This window comes from Hypanus sabinus, chromosome 7, assembly GCF_030144855.1.
Source record: "Hypanus sabinus isolate sHypSab1 chromosome 7, sHypSab1.hap1, whole genome shotgun sequence".
Classification (NCBI taxonomy): Eukaryota; Metazoa; Chordata; class Chondrichthyes; order Myliobatiformes; family Dasyatidae; genus Hypanus; species Hypanus sabinus.
Genome location: NC_082712.1, coordinates 31,381,738 through 31,408,930, shown reverse-complemented (window position 1 = coordinate 31,408,930; position 27,193 = coordinate 31,381,738). Strand labels below are relative to the sequence as shown.

At 41.7% G+C, this 27,193-nt stretch overlaps 1 protein-coding gene across 5 annotated transcripts in view; it reads right to left on the bottom strand.

Annotated features, from left to right (window-relative positions):
* snx25 (sorting nexin 25) overlaps positions 1-27,193 on the bottom strand; it is a 302,483-nt gene that overhangs the window by 231,672 nt on the left and 43,618 nt on the right. For all 5 annotated transcript variants that reach the window (XM_059974381.1, XM_059974379.1, XM_059974382.1 and 2 more), the window contains exon 3: positions 10,504-10,588. In XM_059974381.1, coding sequence (XP_059830364.1) covers positions 10,504-10,588 — 85 coding nt within the window. The remainder of the gene's footprint in view (positions 1-10,503; positions 10,589-27,193) is intronic.

The following is a 27,193-nucleotide window of genomic DNA, read 5'->3' as shown; positions in this document are numbered from 1 at the left end:
TTTCACGTGGAATAAGTCCATAAGATTTTTCTAGGGCCTACCTCAGCTGGAATGAAGATGAATGAGTAACAAGGGAGGCTGAAAAGCAAAATCTATAAAGGATATCTTCTCTGCAGCCTTTTAAGATCCTGAGCTGAAAGTGCATTTGCAGAAGTTAATGCCTTTTCTCTTAAGTTAGCAGCATGGTTGAAAATTGAAGTTACCAGACTAACTGCATTATACTTGCAAATTATGGCTTTTAGTTCTGTTAAATATTGTAACAAGCAACTAGTTTTCTCCTCCAGGTGCAGACTTGAGCCATGGTTCCCTTTAATCATGTTTTTAATTTCACAACTTTCACTTCCTCAGCCTCCACTTGTAAACGCACAAGATGACATTTGATGGGCTGATAAAGCTGGATATTTCCTAATAGAAAATTATACCACATCTATAGAATTAGAGACTGAAAACAAATGCAGATATAAAAAGTTGCTCTTTAAACTTAAAAACTCTTAAATTGTTTTCCTCAAACTATTTTTAGAATAAGGAAAATGAAACAACACATTCTATTTATTTTTGGTTTAAAAAAGGGTATTACTTGCAACTAATTATTGGAACGACATCTTATATTCCACCTAAGTAGCCTCCAACCTGATGGCATGAGCATCAACCTCTCTAACTTCTAGTACTTTCCCCCCTTCTCCCTTCTTCCATTCCTTGCTCGGACTCCCCCTCATACCTTTTCTCATCTACTTCTGGTGTCCCTCCTCCTTCCCTTTCTCCTATGGTCCTCTCTCCTCTCTAGATTCCTTCTTCTCCAGCACTTCTCCTTTTCCACCCATCACATCCCAGCATCGCAATTCATCCCACCTAGCTTCACTTATTGCCTTACAGCTTGTACTTCTTTCCCTCCCCCTCCCTTTCCAGTCCTGATGAAGGGTCTCAGCCCAATATGTTGACTGATTATTTCTTTCCATGGACGATGGCTGACCCACTGGATTTCCATTTGTGTGCTTAGTCATAGATATAAAGCAAGTAGAGCAGGGGACTGTGTGGCTCAGCACAGCTCCAATACCATCTTCTAGTTTGCTGATGATACCACTGTCGTAGGCCGAACCAAAGATGGCGATGTATCAGCATATAGGAGGGAGATTGAAAATCTAGCTATTTATAATGGATTGCATCCTATACTGTAACAGCTTCAAACATGTTCAATAACTTGGATAGATCTGTGGGCCTTGAATGAAATTGCTCATCTACAGGATGTAGTCGTTTATAAATCCGAATTTAGCATTTAGATTCTTTTTGCCCCACCCAGAATTACAGAAGTTGTGTGTCTAGGTTATATTATTTGCCAACTTAGAGCAGTGCATTCTGAATGACAACAACTGACTGAAAAGAAATCCTCAGATCCCATCTAAACCCTCCAGCCTTTTAACCATATAACCATATAACAACAGCACAGAAACAGGCCATCTCGGCCCTCCTAGTCCATGCCGAACTCTTAATCTCACCTAGTCCCACCTACCCGCTCTCAGTCCATAACCCTCCACTCCTTTCCTGTCCATATAACTATCCAATTTTACCTTAAATGACACAACTGAACTGGCCTCTACTACTTCTACAGGAAGCTCATTCCATACAGGTATCACCCTCTGAGTAAAGAAATACCCCCTCGTGTTTCCCTTAAACTTCTGCCCCCTAACTCTCAAATCATGTCCTCTCGTTTGAATCTCCCCTACTCTCAATGGAAACAGCCTATTCACGTCAACTCTATCTATCCCTCTCAAAATTTTAAATACCTTGATCAAATCCTCCCTCAACCTTCTACGCTCCGATGAATAGAGACCTAACTTGTTCAACCTTTCCCTGTAACTTAAGTGCTGAAACCCAGGTAACATCCTAGTAAATCGTTTCTGCACTCTAATTTATTGATATCTTTCCTATAATTCGGTGACCAGAACTGCACACAATATTCTAAATTTGGCCTTACCAATGCCTTGTACAATTTTAACATTACATCCCAACTTCTGTACTCAATGCTCTGATTTATAAAGGCCAGCATTCCAAAAGCCTTCTTCCCCACCCTATCTACATGAGACTCCACCTTCAGGGAACTATGCACTGTTATTCCTAGATCTCTCTGTTCCACTGCATTCCTCAATGCCCTACCATTTACCCTGTATGTTCTATTTGGATTATTCCTGCCAAAATGTAGAACCTCACACTTCTCAGCATTAAACTCCATCTGCCAACGTTCAGCCCATTCTTCTAACCGGCATAAATCTCCCTGCAAGCTTTGAAAACCCACCTCATTATCCACAACACCTCCTACCTTAGTATCATCGGCATACTTACTAATCCAATTTACCACCCCATCATCCGGATCATTTATGTATATTACAAACAACATTGGGCCCAAAACAGATCCCTGAGGCACCCCGCCAGTCACTGGCCTCCATCCCGATAAACAATTATCCACCACTACTCTCTGGCATCTCCCACCTAGCCACTGTTGAATCCATTTTATTACTCCAGCATTAATACCTAACGACTGAACCTTCTTAACTAACCTTCCATGTGGAACTTTGTCAAAGGCTTTGCTGAAGTCCATATAGACTACATCCACTGCCTTACCCTCGTCAACATTCCTTGTAACTTCTTCAAAAAATTCAATAAGGTTTGTCAAACATGACCTTCCATGCACAAATCCATGCTGGCTACTCCTAATCAGATCCTGTCTATCCAGATAATTATTAATACTATCTCTAAGAATACTTTCCATTATTTTACCCACCACTGATGTCAAACTGACAGGTCTATAATTGCTAGGCTTCCTTCTAGAACTCTTTTTAAACAATGGAACCACATGAGCAATACGCCAATCCTCCGGCACAATCCCCGTTTCTAATGACATCTTAAAGATCTCCGTCAGAGCTCCTGCTATCTCTACACAAACTTCCCTCAAGGTCCTAGGGAATATCCTATCAGGACCCGGAGATTTATCCACTTTTAAATTTCTTAAAAGCGCCAGTACTTCCACCTCTTTAATTGTCATAGGTTCCATAACTTCCTTACTTGTTTCCCACACCTTACACAATTCAATATCCTTCTCCTTAGTGAATACTGAAGAGAAGAAATTGTTCAAAATCTCTCCCATCTCCTTCGGCTCCACACATAGCTGACCACTCTGATTCTCTAAGGGGCCAATTTTATCCTCTTGCTTTTAATATAACTGTAGAAACCTTTCGGATTTACTTTCACCTTATTTGCCAAACCAACCTCATATCTTCTTTTAGCTTTTCTAATCTCTTTAAGATTCCTTTTACAATCTTTATATTCCTCGAGCAATTCCTTTACTCCATGCTGCCTATGTCTATTGTAGACATCCCTCTTTTTCCGAACCAAATTTCTAATATCCCTTGAAAACCTGGTGCTTTCAAACCTTTAACCTTTCCTTTTAACCTAACAGGAACATAAAGATTCTGTACCCTCATAATTTCACCCTTAAATGACCTCCATTTCTCTATTACATCCTTCCCATAAAACAACTTGACCCAATCCACTCTCTCTAAATCCCTTCGCAGCTCCTCAAAGTTAGCCTTTCTCCAATCAAAAATCTCAACTCTAGGTCCTGTCCTGTCCTTCTCCATAATTATATTGAAGCTAATGCTATTGTGATCACTGGACCCGAAGTGCTCCCCAACACATACATCTGTCAGCTGACCTATCGCATTCCCTAACAGGAGATCCAACACTGCCCCATCTCTAGTCAGTACTTCTATGTATTGTTGCAAAAAACTATCCTGCACACATTTCACAAACTCTAAACCATCCAGCCCTTTTACAGAATGAGCTTCCCAGTTTACGTGTGGAAAATTAAAATCTCCCACAATCATCACCTTGTGTTTACTACAAATATTTTCTATCTCCTTACACATTTGCTCTTCCAACTCACGCTCCCCATAAGGTGGCCTATAATACACTCCTATCAGTGTTACTACACCTTTCCCATTCCTCAACTCCACCCAAATAGCCTCCCTAGAGGAGCTCTCTAATCTATCCTTCCAAAGCACCGCCATAAGATTATCTCGGATAAGCAATGCAACACCTCCTCCTCTGGCCCCTCCTACTCTATCACACATGAAGCAACTAAATCCAGGAATATTTAGTTGCCAATCACACCCTTCCTGCAACCATGTTTCACTAATAGCTACAACATCATAATTCCAGGTATCAATCCACGCTTTAAGCTCATCCACCTTTCTTACAATGCTCCTAGCATTAAAATAGATACATTTAAGATACTCTCCACCTCCTCCTCTCTTTTCATCCCTAACAATGCATTCAAATTTATTATCCTTTTCTTTCTTCTCCCCTACATCTTCGGGCTGAGCGCATCCCTTCTCCATCACCTGCCTTTCCTCCCTCACACACTGCCTATTTACTTGCTCTACTGGTGAACTAACCTCCTCTCCCATTGTTTTCTCAAATTGATTCCCACCCCCCCCCATCTCACTAGTTTAAAGTCTGCCCTGTAGCCCTAGCAAACCTCCCCGCTAGGATATTGGTCCCCCCAGGATTCAAGTGTAACCCGTCCTTCTTGAACAGGTCACGCCTGCCCCAGAAGAGGTCCCAATGATCCAGAAACTTGAATCCCTGCCCCCTGCTCCAATCCCACAGCCACGCATTCATCCTCCATCTAATTCTATTCCTACTCTCACTGTCGCATGGCACAGGCAGTAATCCCGAGATTACTATCTTTGCGGTCCTTCTTCTTAACTGCCTTCCTAACTCCCTATACTCTCGTTTCAGGACCTCTTCCCTTTTCCTACCTATTGGTACCTACATGTACCACGACCTCTGGCTCCTCACCCTCCCGCTTCAGGATATCTTGGACGCGATCAGAAACGTCCCGAACCCAGGCACCAGGGAGGGAAATTACCATCTGGGACTCCCGATCACCTCCACAGAATCGCCTGTCTGAACCCCTGACTATCGAGTCCCCTATTACTATGGTCCTCTTTCTTCTATCCCTACCCTTCTGAGCTACAGGGCCGTCCTCTGTGCCGGAGGCCCGGCCACTGTCACTTCCACCAGGTAGGCTGTCCCCCCCAACAGTACTCAAACACGAGTACTTATTGTCAAGGGGTACAGCCACTGGGGTACCTCTTCCCCTTCCTGACCGTGACCCACCTATCTGCCTCCCGTGGTCCCGGAGTGACCACCTGCCTGTAACTCCTCTCTATCACCTCCTCACTCTCCCTGACCAGGCGAAGGTCATCGAGCTGCAGCTCCAGTTCCCTAACTCGGTCCCTCAGGAGCTGCAGTTCAGTGCACCTGGCTCCTGATGTCCGGGAGGCTCGGAGACTCCAGGACCTCCCACATCCGACACCGAGAACAACAAGCTGCCCTCACACTCATACTTCCCGAATAACTGACAATAACAAGAACTAAAAGATAAGCCTACTGTGCCCTCTTCCGCCTAAGCCCCCTGAGCCCAAGCCCTACACTCTGCTCCCGGCGCACTCTGCTGCCCGCAAACGAAGCTGCCCGCTTCTTAAGGCTGCGTTCTTTTTATATCTTCCCTCCTTCCCAGGCCTCCTCATGCGCCTGCATAGTCCCGCCTCTCAGAACTCCGATCTGAGACGCAATTGGACAATTTGAAAATGGCCGCTGCTGCACTTCCTCTCAAAGCCTCGCTGTCCTCTTCCAAAAGAGCTTAACATACTGCCTCTTAAACATACTGTGTGTCCTAGTTTTGGAGACCTTTGTCATGAGGGAAAATGTCTTATTAACTAGCTTGTCTATGCCCCACATAATTTTGTATTTCTCAATAAGGTACCTCCTTAGTTTTCTCTACTTCAGAAAAATAACCTAACCTTACCACCCTATCCTCAAACTACACTTCATCCCAGGCAACATGTTGTCAAATCTCCACTGCACCCTCTCTAAGGCAATCATGTATTTTCTGTAGTGTCACTGCAGAATTGCACACAGTAGTCCAGGTATGGCTAATCAATGTTTTATAAACTTGCACATAGGCTCTCTGTTCTTATATCCTTAATAAAAGTATCTATCCTTATCTACCTGCATTGTCACTTTCAGGAATCCTTAAACTTGTACACTAAGGTCCCCTGCTCTGTACTCTGTTTGGCTCCATCTTTCACTGTATTATGCACCATTGTTAGTCCTTTCCGAAATGCATCATTTCATTTTAATAGGATTAAACTCGATATTATCCTAAAACTCAAAGACTATTCTCCTTGCAATCAACATCACAAATATTTGCAAACTTCCTAATCATACTTTTTTAAATTAATATATCAAAATCATTGCAGTGTCATAACAGTTAATGTTCCAGCACCAATCTCTTTGGTCAAAGGGGTGCAACCAAAGCACAACCCTCCACCATCAACTTCTACCTCTGATTACCAAGCAATTTTAGATCATATTTAGAAACTTACACAGGCTCCAGCCTATTAAACCAGTTTCCTAGGTGTGGGCCTTAAGGGTAACATAGAACATTGAACAATACAGGCCCTTTGCCCACAAGTTGTGCTGACTTATTAACCTACTCCAAGATCAATCTCCTGCATAGCCCTCATTTTTCTTCCATCCACATGCCCATCAAAGTGTCTCTTAAATATCTCTGATGATTGTGCCTCTACCACCATCTTGACAGCATGTTCCATGCACCCACCGCTTCCTGTATCAAAATAAAACTACCTCTGACATCCTCTTTATTTTTCTACAATCACCTTAAAATTGTACCCCTCACAATAGCCATTTCTGCCCTGGGTTAAAGGTGCTGGTGTTCACTTTATCAATGTCCTTATCATGTGATACACTTTTATCAAGTCACTTCCCATCATCCTTTGCTCTGAAGAGAAAAGCCTTAGCTTGCTCAACACATGAAATCCATACAGACCACATCAATTGCAATACACAGTATCACCTCTTCATAAAGTTCAATCAAGCTAATCAGATATAATTTCCCTCTAACAAGCTAGCTTATCGATCAGCCTGACTTCCAAGAGCAGACTAATGCTGTCCCTCAGAATCTTTTCCATTAACTTCCTTGTCATAGTGATAAAAAGGGATCAATGTTGATTTATGATGTTTGCTTTGTTAATGAACATTTTCACTAGTAAAGGCCTTGGTCAAACAGTCACATAAATCTTATTTAATGCAGAGCAGTACCTGATACACATAAGCCAAGCTGCAGCTACCCCCTTGTCCTGGATTCCAACTACTGCTGTCCACATTCACATATCTTAATGTATGAGATATGATCAAATCCCATTGAATATAAATAGCTTACTGCATCATTGGACTCTCATGAAAAATGACCAAGAAAGCAAGATACAGCTTTTCAGATGCCCAGTTACAATTTCAAACACCATTTAAAACTGGGTGGATAACAGAGACAAAATCTAATTACATCTAAGTTGTAAGTAGATGGAATAGCTCCGAAGGCCATTTAAGGGGATTAAACACCACTTTTGGTTTTTATGGAACATGAATATTATGGCAAAGAAGAAACAAATTATATTTTTCATTTTTCATACAAATAGGCAAAATGATTAAAAACAAACAATATCAAGCAAATATTTGTTTTTCAAACTATAATTAGTATGAAATAGAAGCTGCACAAATCGTTGAGATCATCTGAAAATCTGATTATGTCAATAGCTTTAATAAATAATTAAGCAATATTCACATCACAAATAATCGTTTGTTTGGCAGCTTAATTAACCTGGGATACTCCTGGCCCAGAAGGCTTTGCATCAGAATGGTAAACCTGTAAATATTTCTTTGCATCTACTGTGAATGCCCACAAGAAAATGAATCCCAGGGTAGTATATGGTGACATACTGTATAAGCACTTAGTTAATAAATTTGAACTTTAAACACCAGCAACCAATTATAAGCAAGCAATTGCGAAACTGCATGATATTGTCTACAAGTAAGAAACAGCCTATCCTGACACATTTCAAATTATAGTCAGTGACTTTAACCAGGCCTGTTTGAAGAAAACCCTGCTAATCATCACCAGCAAGTAACCTGTTGCAGCAGAAGTCCTAACCTACTAGACCACTGACCACAGTTGTGGATGAGAGTGTCCCCATGAAATCATTCAGGGTCTTCCCCACTCAGAAGTCCTGGATGAACAATGAAATCCAGAATTTGCTGAAAACCGGATCAGAGGCATTCAAGTCTGGAAATCAAGAATGCTACAAGAGGTGCAGGTATGATCTCCAGAAAGCCAACTCAAGGGTGAAGTTGAGATTCCAGACTAGACTGGAATCAATGAGGGATACTCGACAAATGTGACATGGTTTGAATGCCATAATCTCCTACAAAGTTAAATCTTGTGACATGGGGGACACCAGACCTTCACTTTCAGATGAGCTCAATGCCTTCTATGCTCACTTTGACCACCAGAACAGGGAGGAACCATCACACATCCCCATGTCTCCTGATGATTCTTTGATTTCAGTATCTGAAGATGGAGTCTAGGCTGCCTTCAAGACAGTGAATCCAAGGAAAACATTCCATCCAGATGGAGTACCTTCCCGAGTACTGAAGACCTGTGCTGACTAACTAGGTGGTATATTCATGGATATCTTCAACCACTCTGCTTCAAGCAGGCTTCAATCATACTTGTGCCCAAGAAGAGCATGGTAACTTGTCTCAATGACTATTGTTCAGTGGCACTTACATCCACAGTATTTTGAGAGGCCGGTGTTGAAGCATATCAGCTCCTGTCTGAGTGGTGACTTGGATCCACTCCAATATGCCTACTGAAGCAACAGGTCTGCAGCAGATGCCAACTTTTTGGTTCCTCACACAACCTTGGAACATCTGGACAGCAAAGATGCATACATCACAATGCTCTTTATCAATTGCAGCTCAGCATTTAATACCATCATTCCCTCAAAACTAACCAGTAAACTCCAAGACCTGGGCCTTAATACCCCCTTGTGCAATTGGATCTTGGATTTCTGCACTTGTAGATGCCAGTCAGTTCAGATTGGTGATGAATCAGCATACAGGAGGGAGACTAAAAATTTGGTTGAGTGGTGTAACAACAACAATCTCTCACTCAATGTCAACAAGACTAAGGAACAGATTGTAGACTTCAGGAGAGGGAAATCAGAGGTCTGTGAATTAATAATCATCAGAGGTGGAGAGGATCAGTAACTTTAAATTCCTAGATGTCACTATCTCAGAAGACCTATCCTGCACCCATCATACCAATATCATTGTGAAGAAAGCAAGAAAGCAAGAAAGCATCTCTACTTCCCCAGAAGTCAGAACCTTGGCAAACTTCTATAGATACGTGGTGGAAAGTGTGCTGACTGGCTACATTACGGCCTGGTATGGGTACATCAATGCCTTTGTGTGGAAATCCTACAAAAGGTACTGGATTTGGCCCAGTACATCATGGGTAAAACCCTCCCAACCATTGAGCATTGCCAAAGAAGAGCAGCATCTATCAAAGATCCTCACCACATAGGCCATGCTCTTTTCCTGCTGTTGCCATTAGGTAGAAGGTATAAGTGCCTAAGGACTCACATCACCAGGTTCAAGAACAGTTACTACTTTCAACCATCAGGCTCTTGAACAAAAAGGGATAACTACATCCATTTCACTTCTGGTATTCCCACAACTGATGTTCTCACTTTCAGGACTTTATCTTGTTAATTCAAGTTTGTTGTTTATTGCTCTTTATTTATATTTGCATAGTTTGTTCTCCATTGACCCTGGTTACAGTTACTGTTCTATAGTTTTGCTAAGTATGCACACAGCAAAAGAATTTCAGTGTTACTTATGGTGACATGTATGTACTCTGATAATAAATTTTACTTAGGAGTTTGAACACTTGGAAGATAATCCTTTTAACAAGTCTTTGGAAAGTAAGCTCTGACCAATTTCTACTAAGTGAAAGTCCAATATGCATGGAATAATCTACTTCTAAATCAGTCCTAAGTACTAATAAATCAATTCCTTATTATGTCTTTAAACGAACACAACTAACTTCTTTGAAGGGTCCTGATGAAGTCCTGACGAAGGGTCTCAGCCCGAAACGTCGACAGTGCTTCTCCTTTTAGATGCTGCCTAGCCTGCTGTATTTCACCAGCATTTTGTGTGTGTTGTTTTAACTTCTTTGAAAATGTTCTCAAGTTTGCAAAGCTATCAGGGAATGTGTGGAAGAGTATCTTCGTTCTCAATTGCACATTATTGCCCAATTACAGGATAATCAACTGGTTACTGCAGTGAAATATTTTTTTTTTAAATTTAATCACAACAGAATTTATTTTCAACACATGACCTCATAAATAGATTGCACAGTTCTGTGCCGATTTAATATATACATAAAAAGGTTTAACAATTCCAGTACTCAAGTTTTATATTTGTAACATAGTCCATAACCCAAGGATTTGCAGAAATTACTTCAACTTATTTGTCTGCTCATTTTTCCTTCCACCCTTTCAGAATAATTAAAGAAAAACATACCTTCTTTCAGTGCTTTATCCATATTGTGTGAAAGAACTACTCTTCGTGTGGGCACAGGTTCAGATGAAGTGCTTGACAGGCGGCCCTGAAATTGAATATTTATACATTATGAACATGACGACTTTGGACATACAACTTTGTCTTAATGGTGAGTAGAAGATGGGGCTTACAGCTGTTAAGTATTCACAGAGATCAAAAGAACAGTCTCAGTAATGATGGCAATTTTTTGGTCATGTTCCTATGGCGTTAATCATTGACCAGCTAAGGCATTCATCCTCATTGTGTGTTGGATTTCCATCATAAAATTGCCAGAAAATCATTGCAGATTGAATTAGTTAACTAATAAGCCACTGAAATGGTGGATAAACAAACCATTCTGTTCACTTAGGTTATCTTTTCAATAAGCATAATTATGAAATCACTCCCTCCTTCAAATAACATCCAAAGTTGGAACAGTATATATAAAAAAATCCAAAATCTGATACTCAAACAGCTTCCTACTAAGTTTGGAAATACTTGGCATTATTAATGACAGCTCAATTTTTATTCATATATTTTCAATTAATGTTCCTTGTGTTCTTACCTTTTTCACTAAGGATCAATTTTGGAGATTAAAGTAAATGATCAAGTAGCTACATTAACCATCATTCTTTGTCACCATGAGACAAACTGTAAAAATCCTAAGTTCATATCCAATTACATTGCAAAACGGAGTACAAGCTTAGCAGCAAGTATCATGGCGGACAAAGTGAGCACAAAGTCTGCTGATCTGCATGAACCTGTTAGTGTATATAGGATATATTTTGAAAGCAAACCTATCTCTTCAAAATGGTCTGGCCAATATGCATGTCCATTCCATATCACCTTAGACAGCTTCTTTAGAAAGAATCATTCTGTTTCTTTCTTCACAGATGCTGCCTGACCAGCTGAGAGCTTCTGCCATTTTTTGTTATTCTTCCCATTCTTACTCATTGAGGGAAGAGCTGCTCCTGAAAAAATTAGGGCCATGACACAACACAGACAAATTCAAAGTTCAAAGTACATATACTGTATGTCACCATATACAACTGATATTCATTTTCTTGCAAGCATACTCAATAAATATATAGAATATTAACAACCATAACAGGATCAATGAAAGACCCCCAACTTGGGTGTTCAACTAGAGTGTAAAAGATAAACTGTGCAAATACAAAAGAAAGAAATAACAATAAATAAATAAATAAATAAATCGTGACTATCAAGAACACAAGATGAATAATCCTTGAAAGTGAGTACATTAGCTGTGGGAATATTTCAGTGATGGGACAAGTGAAGTGGGGAGTCCCAGACTCTGCACTACACATCTACAGATGTTTGTCAAAGTTTTAGATGTCATGTCAAATCGTCACATACTCCTAAGGAGGTAGAGGCGCTGCCGTGCTTTCTTCATAACTGCAGTTATGTGCTGGGCCCAGGATAAGTTCTCCGAAATAATAATACCAAATAATTTAAAGTTGTTGACCCTCTCCACCTCTGATCCTCTGATGTGACAAAGGATCTCGGCCCGAAACATCGACAGCGCTTCTCCCTATAGATGCTGCCTGGCCTGCTGCTTTCCACCAGCATTTTATGTATTTTGCTTGAATTTCCAGCATCTACAGATTTCCTCCTGTTTGTTTAGTGTAACAGTGGTCTGGTTTGTTTGGGATCTCTGGTGCTACAGGTCATATGCTGATGATTAGAGCTCATGCTGGTCACAGCACCTTAAAATTACATCACCATAAATGAAAACATTAAGCATGGAACCACAGAAACTCATCTGAAAAAAAATAACTACCTTCATCTCCTGAGGTACCAAAACACAATAAAGAGAATTTTCATTAATATTAGAGTGCCCAGAATGCTAACATTTTTCCTTGTCCATTTTAAGCTGGCAGTGAAAAACTTCGTGACATTACCTAATATTTCACTACATGTATATGCCACAAACAGCATCAACTTACGACACAGAGCTCCTCAAATAACTCAAGATATACATAATTGATGGCTCTCTGCAGTTCAGAAATGCATCATGCCAGTTAGAAATTGGAATAAAAGGCCATTAATATATTATCAAATTCAGGATTGACAGTATAACCCTAAGAAATGCACCTTATTATAAACTTAAAGACAAAAGCTTGAAAGGATTCCCAACTCTCACCTGTGCAATCCAACCATGCTAACATGGTTTTACATTGAATACATACAGTACTGTGCAGAAGTCTAGCACATATTTATAGCTAGGGCCCCCAAGATATTTGCACAGTACAGGATTTGTCAAGGTAGAGCAGAGAGCAAGTTTGTAAATGTGACAGGTGCAAAGGACATTGAGAATGGCAAGGGTGGAGAACCTGGGGGGGGGGGGGGGTATGGAACAGGTGGTAGAGAAGACGGTCCAGAAGCAACTGGTGGTGAGGGTGCGGACACACCCAGCCCTGAGACACCAGGCAAAGTCATTTGATTCCAAACAATTGGCTTATTGATCATAACAGAATGTCTCTCTGGTGTTTCCCACTTCCTCCCCTCTCCCTTTCCCTTTTCCCAACTATGATTCCTTTCTCCCTGCTCCCTTCCCACTCTCAGTCCACAATAGACACCCATATCAAAATGAGGTTTTTCACCATTCACATGTTATGCTTTTTTTGTGGATGTAGTACAGTGCAATACACAAAATTACTACAAAACTGTGCAAAAGTCTTGAGCATGCTAGCTATACATGTCTGCCTAATTTTTTAACAGTACTATACAGTAGTAACCTTATCGCAAGCTAAATGCCAACCATTTATACATGTTACACATGATGCAACATCAGCACTTTGAATATAATCTACAGGTGGTACTTGCAGGGCTTAAAGCACCTTTTATTAAAATAGAGATCCCAGATTTTGTGCAGACATTTTGGACACAGTCAAGGTAACAACTGAAGAACACAAACTGAGACGATACAAGGTGGTCTTAATTACACCAGATAAACACCGTAACACAAAGCAGTTTGACTTCCACTCCCAGACTTTTATCCAGTTAACTATGTAACATAAATGTAGAGGGCGAGGATGATTAAATCAAAGGCCTAGAGCCACATTTAGTTTTTTTTGAAGTCCTCTTCAAATACACACGCACACATGTCTATTGGTTACTGTCTTTCCCTAAGATGGCAAAGCTATCCAGTAAGATTGCAGCGGCTAAAACAGGGCAAACCAAAAGTGAACATGAACTTGTGCAGAACACCCTGAAGGTTAACTTGCAGGTTGATTCGGTGGTGAGGAAGGCAAATGCCAAGAGGTCTAGCAGGCACATTCAAGGGTTCTAGAATACAAGAACAAGGATGTGATGCTGAGGTTCTATAATGCACTGGCGAGGCCTCACCTTCACTATTGTGAACAGTTTTGGGCCCTTCATCTTAGAAAAGATATGCTGGCATTGGAGAGGGTTCACAAGGATGATTCCAGGGATGAAAGGGTTACCATACGAGGAACGTTTGATGGAATCCAGAAGGATTGGGACGGGGGGGTATCTCATTGAAACCTTTCGAATGTTGTAAGGCCTAGACAGAGTAGATGTGGAAAGGATGTTTCCCCATGGTGGAATAGTCTAGGACAAGAGGGCACATCCTCAGGATAGAGGGGCGCACTTTTAAAACAGAGATACAGAGAAATTTCTTAGAAAACCTATGGCACAATACAGGCCCTTTGGCCCACAAAGCTGTGCCAAACATGTCCCGACCTTAGAACTACCTAGGCTTTATCTCTAGCCCTCTCTTTTTCTAACCTTCATGTAGCCATCCAGGAGTCTCTTAAAAGAAACCACCGCCAGAAGCCCATTCTACGCACTCACCACTCTCTGCGCAAAAACTTTACCTGATATCTCCTCTGTACCTACTTCCAACCACCTTAAAACTATGCCCTCTCGTGCTAGCCTTCGCAGGTCTGGGAAAAAGCCTCTGGCTGTCCACACGATCAATGCCTCTCATCACCTTGTACACCTCTATCAGGTCACGTCTCATCTTCCGTCGCTCCAAGGAGAAAAGGCTGAGTTCACTCAACCTTATTCTCATAAGGCATGCTCCCCAATCCAGGCAACATCCTTCTAAATCTCCTCTGCACCCTTTCTATGGCTTCCACTTCTTTCCTGCAGTGAGGCAACCAGAACTGAGCACAGTATTCCAAGTGGGGTCTGACCAGGACCCTATATAGCTCCAACATTACCTCTCGGCTCTTAAACTCAATCCCATGATTGATGAAGACCAATGCACCATATACCTTCTTAACCACAGAGTCAACCTGCATAGCAGCTTTGAGTGTCCTATGGACTTGGACTCCAAGATCGCTCTGATCCTCCACACTGCCAAGAGTCTTACCATTAATACTATATTCTGTCATCATATTTGACCTACCAAAATGAACCACTTCACACTTATCTGGGTTGAACTCCATCTGCCGCTTCTCAGCCAAGTTTTGCATCCTATCAATGTCCCGCTGTAACCTCTGACAGCCCTCCACACTATAAACAACACCCCCAACCTTTGAATCATCAGCAAACTTACTAACACATCCCTCCACTTCCTCGTTGAGGTCATTTATAAAAATCATGAAGAGCAAGGGTCCAAAAACAGATCCCTGAGGCACTCCACTGGTCATCGGCCTCCATGCAGAATATGACCCATTTACAATCACTCTTTACTTTCTGTGAGCAAGCCAGTTCTGGTCCCACAAAGTAATGTCACCTCGGATCCCATGCCTCCTTACTTTCTCAATAAGCCTTGCATGGAGTACCTTATCAAATGCCTTGCTGAAATTCATATACACTACATCTACTGCTCTTCCTTCATCGATGTGTTTAGACACATCCTCAAAAAATTAAATCAGGCTCCTAAGGCACGACCTGCCTTTCACAAAGCCATGCTGACTATTCCTAATCATATTATGTTTCTCCAAATGTTTATAAATTCCGCCTCTCAGGATCTTCTCCATCAACTTACCAACCACTTAAGTAAGACTCACTGGTCTATAATTTCCTGGGCTATCCCTGCTCGCTTTCTTGAATAAGGGCACAACATCCGCAACCCTCCAATCCTCTGGAACCTCTCCCATCCCCATTGATGATGCAAAGATCATTACCAGAGGCTCAGCAATCTCCTCCCTCACCTCTCACAGTAGACTGGGATACATCCCATCCAGTCCCAGTGACTTATCCAACTTGATGCTTTCCAGAAGCTCCAGCACATCCTCTTCCTTAATATCTAAATGCTCAAGCTTTTCAGTCCACTGCAAGTCATCCCTACAATCGCCAAGATTCTTTTCCATAGTGAATACTGAAGTGAAGTATTCATTAAGTATCTCTGCCCTTTCCTCCGGTTCCATACACACTTTTATGTCACACTTGATTGGTCCTATTCTCTCACGTCTTATCCCTTTGTCTTCACATACTTGTAGAATGCCTTGGGGGTTTCCTTAATCCTGTCTGTCAAGGCCTTCTCATGGCCCCTTCTGGCTCTCCTAATTTCATTCTTAAGCTCCTTCCTGCTAGCCTTATAAACTTCCAGATCTCTAACATTGCCTAGCTCTCTTAACCTTTTGTAAGCTTTTCTTTTCGACTAGATTTATTTCAGCCTTTGTACACCACACTTCCTGTACCCTACCATAACTTCCCCGTATCATTGAAACATACATATGCGGAACTCCACACAAACATACCCTGAACATTTGCCACATTTCTTCCGTACTTTTCCCTGAGAACATCTGTTCCCAATTTAAGCTTCCAACTTCCTGCCTCATAATTCCCCTTACCCCAATTAAACGTTTTTCTAACTAGTCTGTTCCTTTCACTCTCCAATGCTATTGTAAAGGAGATAGAATTATGATCACTATCTCCAAAATGCTCTCCCACTGAGAGATCTGACACCTGACCAGGTTCATTTCCCAATACCAAATCAAGTACTCCACCTCATCTAAACCCCTTGCTCTAGAGAGATGCCAATTGATATTTGGGAAATTAAAATCTCCCACCATGACAACTCTGCTCCTCGGTATCCCTGTTACTATTGGGCGGCCTATAAAAAAAACACGCAGTAAAGTTATTGACCCCTTCCTGTTCCTAACCTCCACCCACAGACTCCATAAGCAAGCCCTCCATGACATCCACCTTTTCTGCAGCTGTGCCACTATCTCTGATCAACAGTGCCACACCCCCACCTCTTTTGCCTCCCTCCCTGTCCTTTCTGAAACATCTAAAACCCGGCACTTGAAGTAACCATTCCTGTCCCTGAGCCATCCACGTCTCTGTAATAGCCACCACATCATAGCTCTAAGTACCAATCCATACTCTAAGCTCATCCGCTTTGTTCACAATATTCCTTGTGTTAAAATAGACGTATCTCAAACAGTTGGTCTGAGCGTGTACCTTCTCTATCACCTGCCTATCCTCCCTCACACTATCTCTATTTGTGAGCCATCCTCCGTCACTTCAGTTCAGCTCCCAGCGATTCTAGTTTAAACTTTCCCCAATAGTCTTAGCAAACCTTCCCGCCAGGATATTGGTCCCCCGCGGATTCAAGTGCAACCAGTCCTTTTTGCTCAACACACCTGGTGCAGATGTGGTCATCCAGGAGGCCAGGAGACCTCCCACATCTGACACTGAGCACAGAAAACCAGCCTCACACACCTTTCTTTATTTTAAACAGATATCCTACCTGGTCTTGACCCCTTATCGCCTAAGCCCCGTTGAGCCAAAACCTTCCCACTCTATCTCTCACTACTCCGTTGCCCGCTCTATAAATCTGTCTTTTTTAAAAACTCTTCCTGCTGTTCTCCCTGGCCGACCTCCACGCGCTTGCACAGTTGTGTCCCGTTCAAATTGCTGAAGAAATAACCAAAGGGTGGTGAATTTGTTGCCACATGAGCTGTGGAGACCAGGTCATTGCGTGTATTCAAGGCAGAAATTGATAGGTTTGTGATTGGACATGGCATCAAAGGTTACGGGGAGAAGACTAGGAACTAGGGTTGAGGAGGAGATAGAAAAAGGATCAGCCATGATTGAATGTCGGAGCAGGCTTGATAGGCCAGCTTGCCTTTTCTGCTCCTATATTTTATGGTCTTGAACTTGTACTGGGTGTACCAGAGCCCCTGCTCTGGGGCAGCTGCTAGTGATTTACAACAGGTATAAGCCCATTAAGGGACTTTCATGGACAAGGAATAACAGTATGACAGAATTTATGCCAAATTATATCAAACTACAAAAGAGTATCAAGCACGAGTTGGCAGCAGCAAACTGGGAAACTACATTTTAGAACACAAAGGCAAATAAATAAAGTTTAATATTTAAAACAATGAAACATATACCCTTACAAGGCACTAAAATTCCACTGGACAAATGGTCTGGCTGTGCCAAGTATTAGTAGTTTTAGATCAGAGGACAATGACTTACTGCCAAAACCAGCAGCAAGCTGGTGGACTAGGAACATTTGAAAATTCAGCAAAGGAAGGTCAAGAAATGAGTGTCAAGTAGTGAAAAGTATGAAAAATACGAAAACTTCTACATAAAAAGCAAGGAGATGCATAGAGCAAGTTTCTCCCCATGAAGAATGGCGAGTACAGTGCCTCATAAAGGCCGCCAAGAGCAAATCTACAGCTGCTTAACTTATGATCATTCAATTTATGAGCTTTGAGTTCACTCTTTTGATTCATCAATAACAAGATATTATAGTGGAGTTTAAGAGGCTGTTAGACAGACACAAACATGCAGGGAATGGAGAGATATGGACCATGTGTAGGCAGTGAGATTTAGTTTTATTCAGCATCGTGTTTGGCACAGACAGAGTGGCTCACAGGGCTAGTTCCTGTGCTGTTCTAAATTCCAAAATATAACGCGGACGGCTTACAGGAAACAGTAAAAATATATTGGTGAATAGAGGAAATGTCAGAGAAATTTAGCAAATGTTGATTATTTTTGTTAGATGCTGGAAATCTAAATACTGAAGAACAATGCCTAAACTGAACAAAGCACCGAAACAAACTCAGAGTGGGAATAATTGGTGGGATTGAAAACTGATAAATCACCAGGAAGTGAACATCTGCTTTTCAAAGTTTTGAAAGAAATGACTATGGAATTGTGAAGTCATGGATTGTCATCATACAAAGGTCCAAAGATTTTGGAGTATTTCTCACAGGTTGAAAGGTACCAAATGAAACCTCACTACTTAAGAAATGTGGAAGAGAGAAGACAGAGAACTCTGGACCAGTTAACCTGATGTTAATGGAGAAGGTACTATAATTTATTATCAAAGTGGTAACATTAAAAATATGCTCAGCCAAAAGGTAAATCATTTTTGTCAAATCTACTACTGCTTGACTGAGTTTAGAAAAGTGAGAGGTGGTCCTATAAAAACATGCCCCCCTCCTTCCCTTTCTCAACTCTCCTCTCCTATCAGATGCCTTAAGCCCTTTACCTGTTCCACAGATCACCTCCCCCACTTACCTACCTTCCCTCTCACCTGGCTTCACCTATCACCTTCTAGCTTGCACTCTTTCTCCACCGCCCCCCCCCCCCCACTTTCTTATTCTGGCTCTCCACCCCCTTCCTTTCCAGTCCTGATGAAAAGTCTCAGCCCAAACATCAATTCATTATTCCTCTCTATAGATGCTGACTGACTTGCTTGAACCCTTTGAGCATTGCGTGTGCATCTCCGGATCTCCAGCATCAGCAGAACCTCATGTTTCTTATTATGTCAAACTTGTACAAGGTAGATGCAGAGATGATGTTTCCCTGCCGTGCATCTGAATGAAGCCAACGTGCTTCAGTAGCAGTGAAACAAAGGGAACGACGACAGAAGTGAAATAGCTTCTCTTAGGCATGATGGCATACTCCCTTTATTTATATCCTCAACAGCAAAGAAGATCGTGTTACTAGAAATGGTCATCCATAATTATGGTATATTTGACAAATGAACATTGTACAAGTGTCTGTCACAGCGTTTTATAAATGGTCTATTCAGTGGATGTCTGAAGCCCCATGGTCAATTACAACAATATTAGGAAAAGGTGTAAGCTCTAAATCTTTTATCTTAGCTTCATTTTAATTCACTACCTTCATATCTGTTCATCTCCAGAAATGCAGCAATCATTTTCCAATAAACTTAATACCCTCTTGGTAAAAATTAGGTGGGTTCCATGGTAGTGTATCAGTTAGCACTACACTATTGCAACACTATCTGTAAGGAGTTTGGACGTTCTCCCCATGACCCTGTAGGTTTCTTCCAGGTGCTCCAGTTTCCTTCCACAGTCCCAAGACAAACTGGTTAGAAGGTTCATTGGTTATTGTAAATTGCCCTGTGATTAGGCTAGTGTTAAATAGGTGGGTTGTTGGGCGGTGTGGGTCATTGGGCCCGAAGGCCTGTTCCACACTCTATCTGTAAATAAAAGTAAGTAAGTAAGTAAAACTCTAACAATTCATGTCACTAGACATACAGTGGAAAGTATCCTTACCGGTTACGTCACAGCCAGTATGGAAACTCAAGTACGAAGCAACAAGAGAAGCTACAGAGTAGAGGACTTAGCCAGCTCCATCAGAGGTACAGCTCTCCTTGTCATCACGGAAAAGAGCCAATGTATCAGGGAAGTGATATCCATCACTAAGGACCCCTACCCTTTCTGCTCGTGCCCGCTCCTCAATGCTGCTATCAGGCAGAAGGTACAGGAGTCTGAAGATCACACCTCAAGGTTCAATAACAGATTCTTCCCCACTGCCTGCCATCTGGTTCTTGAACTAACCTGAAGAAGCCCCCCATCTTTCCTTTTTTCCTTATCTCAACTTCCACTAATGTTATGTTTATTTTAACATCCAAGTTATGTATAATTTATGCTTCTGTTAGCACTGTACCGTGCTGCAGAAAATGAATTTTTATGACATTTATACCCTAGGTATGTAACAATAAACTTAAAACATGCATATGAGAACATTTCTCTTCATCACATCCCTAACTGGTTATTCTGAGACTGCCATCTCTGGAAAACATCCCTCTGAATCCACTCTATCAAACCTGTAAGGAGTCCTGATGAAGGGTCTTGGTCAGAAAAGTCAACTGTTTATTCCTGTCCATAGATGGTGCCTGACCTGCTCTAGCACTTTGTGCTTGTCCCTAAAAATATCTTGGCATTTTCACTGTTACACACTTTTGTACTCTTTCCTTGTGATAAGACAAATTCAAAAGGCCGCAGTTAAATTTTATGACCCCCTTCCATTTCAGCATAGGGTGAGATTCCATGTTAATATTTAACATGCAACTTGTAATTCAGAAATTACCCTCCAGGTTATCTTCAACAACCAGTTCACTTAGAAAATTAGGAGCATTATCAGGGGAGCTAGCTTCTTTCCTAGCTGATTATCTACTCCAACTACTGCAGGATTACTCACATATGAGTACAGGGAAAAAAAGAGCTGCTTAGATCTACCTTAAGTACTTAATGGGTTTCCAGACTATACTGGAAATTAAAATGTATTTATTTTGTTCAGCAACAATGACAGGGCCACAATTCAATCAATATGGTGCTGCTTCCACTGACAATAATGTAACAAAATTTTTTTTTAAAAAATACAACAGCTTGCAATTATTTGAGAAAAATTACCTAGTATGGAATTATCTGACAAAAAAATTGGTAGAGAACCAGAATGTGAGCCATCAGGAATAAGTCAGTGGAATAGAAACTTGGAGTAAAAGGATGTTAAAATGAAATCAGTAAGGGACAAAGGAGAAATTACACACAAGAATAAGCAGGTGATTGGAAATAGCTGACTGTGTTCAAAGTCAATAACTGGTCTTTCCAGTTTGGGTCAGAACTTTACAGTTCTGCCGTTCGGTCAGATTTGTTTATTATTGTCACAAGTACTGAGATGCTTTGGAAAAAACTGTGTTACCTGCTCTCCAACTTACCACATCAGTACATTGACTTAGCACAAGGGGGAAAGAACAACAGAAGGCAGAATAAAGTGCTACAGTTACAAAGGAAGTGCAGAGCAAGCAGCCAATAAGATGCAAGGCAATAACTGGGTAGGACCATGAAGTCTGGAGTCCATCTTACCGAAACAGGAGGCTTACAACAGAAGGACAGCAGTGGTACATGCTTTCAGGCTTTTGCACATTCTGCCCGACTGGACGGAAGAGAAAAGAGATCGCCTAGGGTGAGTGGGGCCTTTTATTATGCCGGCTGTTGTATTGAGGCAGCAAGAAATGTAGACAGTGCCTGGAGTGGAGGCTGGTTTGCATGATGTGCTGATCTGTGTCCACAACTTTCTGTAGATTCTTGCAATCTCAGGTATCTGCTGTATAAAGTCATAATGTATCTGTTTAGGATGACTTCCACAGCCATCACCATCATGTGCCGTGTTGTGTGACAAAGGCAATCATGGTCTTTCCATGACCATGATTGTTCTTGACAAATTCTTCTACAGAAATGATTTGCCATTGCCTTCTTCTGGGCAGTGTCTTTACGAGATGGGTGACCCCAGCCATTATCAATATTCTTCAGAGATTGTCTGGTGTCAGTGGTCACATAACTAGAACTTGTGATATGCACCAGCCGCTCATACGACCATCCACCTGCTCCCATGGCTTCACGTAACCCTGATCAGAGGAGCTAAGCCAGTGCCACACCTTGCCCAAGGGTGACCTGGAGGCTAGCAGAGGGAAGGAGCACCTTACACCTCCTTTGGGAGATACACATCTCCACCCCGCTACCCTGATTTCTATAGTCCAACCATAAAAGTACGTAATGGTTGACAGGAACATGGCAAATGTCTTTAACCTCCCGAGGAGGCAGAGGTACCAGTGAGCATTCTTAGCCATAGCAATTATATGATTGGACTTAGACTGGCTTTTGGCGATATTCCACTTCTACAAGCCTGAAACTCTCAACCCTTTCTACCAAGCACCATTGTAAACAGGAGCATATGCATCACCCCTCTTCCTGCAATCAATAACCAGCTCTTCTTTTTCTGGTGTTGACGAAAATGTTGTTGAATATAGGTTGCTTTACTGCCCAAATAGTATTCACTCTGTGATGTTAAATGAGAGTTTTTTCCCTCTTCCCCTTCCCTCTCCCTCTTCCCCCCCCCCCCCCACCCCAGATACCACCCAAACTGCTGGGGTTTTCCAGCAACAGCTGGGTTCTGTTACCAGACATCCCACCTCTCCCGGAAGTTCTGGGAGTCTCCCACAAACTGATGGTGCTAACTCCCTGAAATGAGTTTTTGCAGGGTGGAATGTCTGAGTTACACAGTTTCAGCTGCTACGTACTCGTGACACGTGACAGTGGTACCCTTGTCACGTCACCGGGGTTGAAGCTATACTGGACTTGAGGTAATGGTCTTGTGATGGTGGAGTGATGTCATTTTCCTGCCAGTAGAGGTCATGTGACAGGTTTTTTTTATATACAGGGTATAAAAGGAGGACCCCTCCCTGTGAGGAGGGGTAGTTCGTGGCTGGATTTGCCATGTTGGCTTCATGCCACTGCGAGATTTAATGTTATGACGCAGTTTAGTTGAAAGATGAAGTTTTATCTAATGCCTAAAGTTTAAAAGGTCATTGCCAGCAGTTTCTTTACGATACTGCTAGTTGAGAATCAGTGGAGAGTGAAGATTGGAGTTTGGGAGTTAAAAGATAGAGGGAAATCGATTTCAACAGTGAAACAGGTTCGACCTTGTTTGATCCTCATTCGGAAGGAATTCGTTGACTGTTCTTGTGTTAATCCCTACGAAATAGTAGAAAGGATTGAGGACACTGTTTTAAAGGAAAGGTCAGTGCCTTTAAACCGTTTCGTTACGTAAATTCTTCGTGGGAAAAAGTTCGATTTGGGAACAAATGCAACACGACGTGAAAGCGAATTTAAATCATCTTAAAAAGTCTCTCCCTTAAATGGACTGTGAGCATTTTGAACTTTTGGCAATACTACTTTAAAGAACTGTTTTTGCAACATCGTTTTAAGAACTGTTTAAGCATCATTGCTTTAAGAACTGTGTAAGCTGCTGCACAGCAACTGATTTCCGGTTACATTAGTGTTCTGTTTACTTTTGGGGGGGTTTGCTTTCAGAGTTTAATAAACGTGTTATTTGTTGTGAAAAACCCTTGCCTAACTCATATATTTATTGTTGCCTGTATCTGTAACACAGCATTGTTACTTTTCCTGTCCTCTCTGTTCTTATTCCTTTCCCTCTACGTTTACCTCCTCCAGACTCATTAGTTGTAATAAATTTGACCATTTTCAGCCAGCAACATCACTCCTGACATTAATCAGTCTCAACTTTACCACAGATATTTTCTCCTCCTTACAGCTCAAAATAAATGTGCTTCCTAACCTTAGTTTTCAAGAAGTCAAAACCACAGGGATAAAAAAAAAACATGCAGATGCTCCCTGACATGCAGAGTATTTCCAGCATTTTCTGTTCCTATTTCAGATTTCCAAAAAATTATGCTTTTAAGATTTCACGTCAGGCTCATCATCAGGATTGATTCTGGAATTAACACTACTTTCCCCCACTTCTGTGCCTTTTTACCAAGTAAGGCTTTTAATTCTAGACTTCAACTTTGTTATATTTCAAAAAAGCCTTCACAATTTTATCAACAAAATCTCACTTGACTCTAATCCTTTATGGAAAAATGCCTGCCAATATGTGACTCCAGACCATAACAATATGGCTGACTTTTAAACGCTCTCAGAAATGGACTGGCAACCCAGCCAACTTCAGTCAATAAAATATTAAAGACAATTATTCTTTTAAAATAGAACAGAATTTCCTAAAGTAATACCCCTTACCTCCCTCCAACTCAGCTGCAGTAAGGCCTGATAATTTGTAACTGATTTAATATTGTCACATGTACCGAGAGACAACTTTCCATTGCATGCCATATAGACAGATAATCTTATACACAAGAACAGACAAACTGCATACAAAGAGGGTGAGGGAAAAGCACAGAATGCAGAATATAATCACAGACAGGTCGGCACTAAAGCGCAAAGGCCATCATGATATAGATTGAGAGATCAAGAGTACATCTTTATTGTACAAGAGGTCCAACGTTATTATGTTGTTCTCTAGCTGTATGCATTACTAATGTTCAGTATTGCTCTGGCAAAAGTTTCTAGGATGCTGCTTAAAAAAAAATTCCACATTTGTGCCTAGATCCCTGCGACCGCATGGGTTTTGTCCTAGTGCTCCAATTTCCTCGCATCTTTTAAAGCCATACAGGTTAGTAGGCTAATTGGTGACATGGGTATAACTGGGCAGCATCTGCTCATTAGGCCAGAAAAAGCCTGTTACCATGCCATATCACTAAATGGAGAAAGTTCCAGCTCACTTTATGCTACTTGCTTAACACAGACAAGAATAGTAATAACTCTCAGCTTTTAAATTACCTTGCAGAAGTGTTTTGCAATATTAATGAACAGGAATCAGTAGTGACTATTTTGAAAACTACAGTATGCAGTCCCTGTATCATGAACCTGGACTATTAAACAGAAACACCAAAGAAACATTGTATTTTAAAGACACATACCACCCATTACTACCTTTGACCCACTACAAGAAAAACAGTAACAGCAAGTAAGATCTCCAAATGAAGTCATACAGGAAAATGAATTTCTATAAATTATTTTTAAAATTATTTCAGAATGCACTACATAAGAATGGTAATGAAGTAATGCAGGACAGTGACAAGCAGCATATCCTCTTAGTTTCTGCATGTCAAATATTTTTGAGATGGAACAAATCTCTTTTTATACCTTCCTGAAGGAGTAAAAAGAGTTCTAATGATACTGTGGTGAATGGGACACACAGGACAATTTCCTTTATTAGTGAGGCTGGGGTATAGCAGCAGGAAAAGCCCGCTGGAACTGTGGGCAATTCCGATTACCACACCATAGTGGCAACAATGGAGATGGTCCAGGGGAGATTCACTAAGATGTTCTAGGGTTGGAATATTAAAGCTTATTTACAGAGGAACATTATGTGAAGAGACTGGATAGGACATATTCCTTACAGGAGGTGCTAATGATAAATTAATGCGAAGTCGAGGGGAAAGTACCATTCTTCAAAAGATGGAATGTAAACCTTGGAGCCTGGAAGTGTGGTGGGGGCAGAAAACTCATACTTAAAAGGCAATTGAAATGTTATTCATTAATTTTACGGATCTGGAGCTCAATGACAAGGCTAACTTTTAATGAATATTCCTAAATGTGGGCTGCTGTAATCCTCCTGGTGAAGGTGCCCCACAGTGCTGTTAGGGAGGTAGCTCCAGGATTCAGACGATGAAAGAGTAGCAGTACAGTTCCATGTCAGGATGGGCGACACTTGAAGGCAAATCTGCAGGTGATGGCCTTTCCCTGCAAATGTCCTTGTCCTTCCTGGTGTTAAAAGTCACAGTTTTGTGTAATTCTGTCAGGGTAGCCCGGGAATTCTACAGTATATTCTTAAAAAAGTACATCATAAAGCACAGAAACAGGGTCTTCAACCTTTCAAGTCCACAACAGCTGTCAGCACAACACTAATCATATTTCATTCCCCCTATATTCCCATCAACTTCCCCCAGATTCTACCACACATCTACCCACTTGGCACAAATTGCAGTGACCAATTAACTAACAAACCTGCATATTGTTGAGACGTGATAGGAACCTGAAGCACATGGAGATGCAATGCATAGTAACAGGAAGATTTTGCAAATTCCATGAGAAATCAGTATTGAACCATTGGAGCTGGGAGGCAGCAGCTATACCAACTGGACGACTGTGCCTTCATAGTAAGCCAATATTATCAGCAAAGTGAAAATAATTCTATTCTGCACACCAAATGCAAGACTTGCTGGAGCACTTAAAAGGCAGTCACTTTGTTGTGAATTTGGAGTTGAATTTAGAGTTTCTCCACAACTTCCACCATTTTCAATGGGGTCCTACCTCCCACCCAACTCCCAACTCTTGGCTTTCCACACAAATCATTTTCCCAATGATTCTCTTGTCCATTCATCCCTCCCCACTGATCTCCCTCCTGGCACTTATCCCAGCAAGCAGAACTACACTTACCCATTCACCTCCTCACTCATCCCATTCAGGGCCTCAAACATTCCTTACAGGTGAGGCAACACTTCACCACTTCACCTGCAAGTCTGTTGATGTCATCTGTTATCCAGTATTCCTGGTACAGCCTCCTCTATGAGGATGAGTACCAACATAGACGGGGGGGGGGGGGGGGGGGGGTGCTGGGAGAGGGGTGGGCGAAACTGACATGCCGAACACCTTTTCTCCATTCACAGAGTAGATTTCCCGGTGGCCAACAATTTAATTCCATTTCCCATTCAGACACGTTGGTCCATGGCCTCCCCTTCTGCATCAGTTAGGTCACTTTCAAGTTGGAGGAACAACAGCTCATATTCCATTTGGGTAACCTACAACCTGACAGCATGAACATTGATACCTCCACCTTTTGGTAATTTCCCCCGCCTCCCCATTCTCTCCTTTTCCATTCTGGTTCCCCTCTTGCCCTTCCCTTCACCAGCCTATCACCTCTCTCTGGCGTCCCTGCTCCTTCTCTTTCTCCCCATGATCCACTATCCCCTCTTATCAGACTCAATCTTCTTCGGCCCGTTATCTTTTCCACCTATCACCTCCCAGTTTCTCACTTCTTCAAC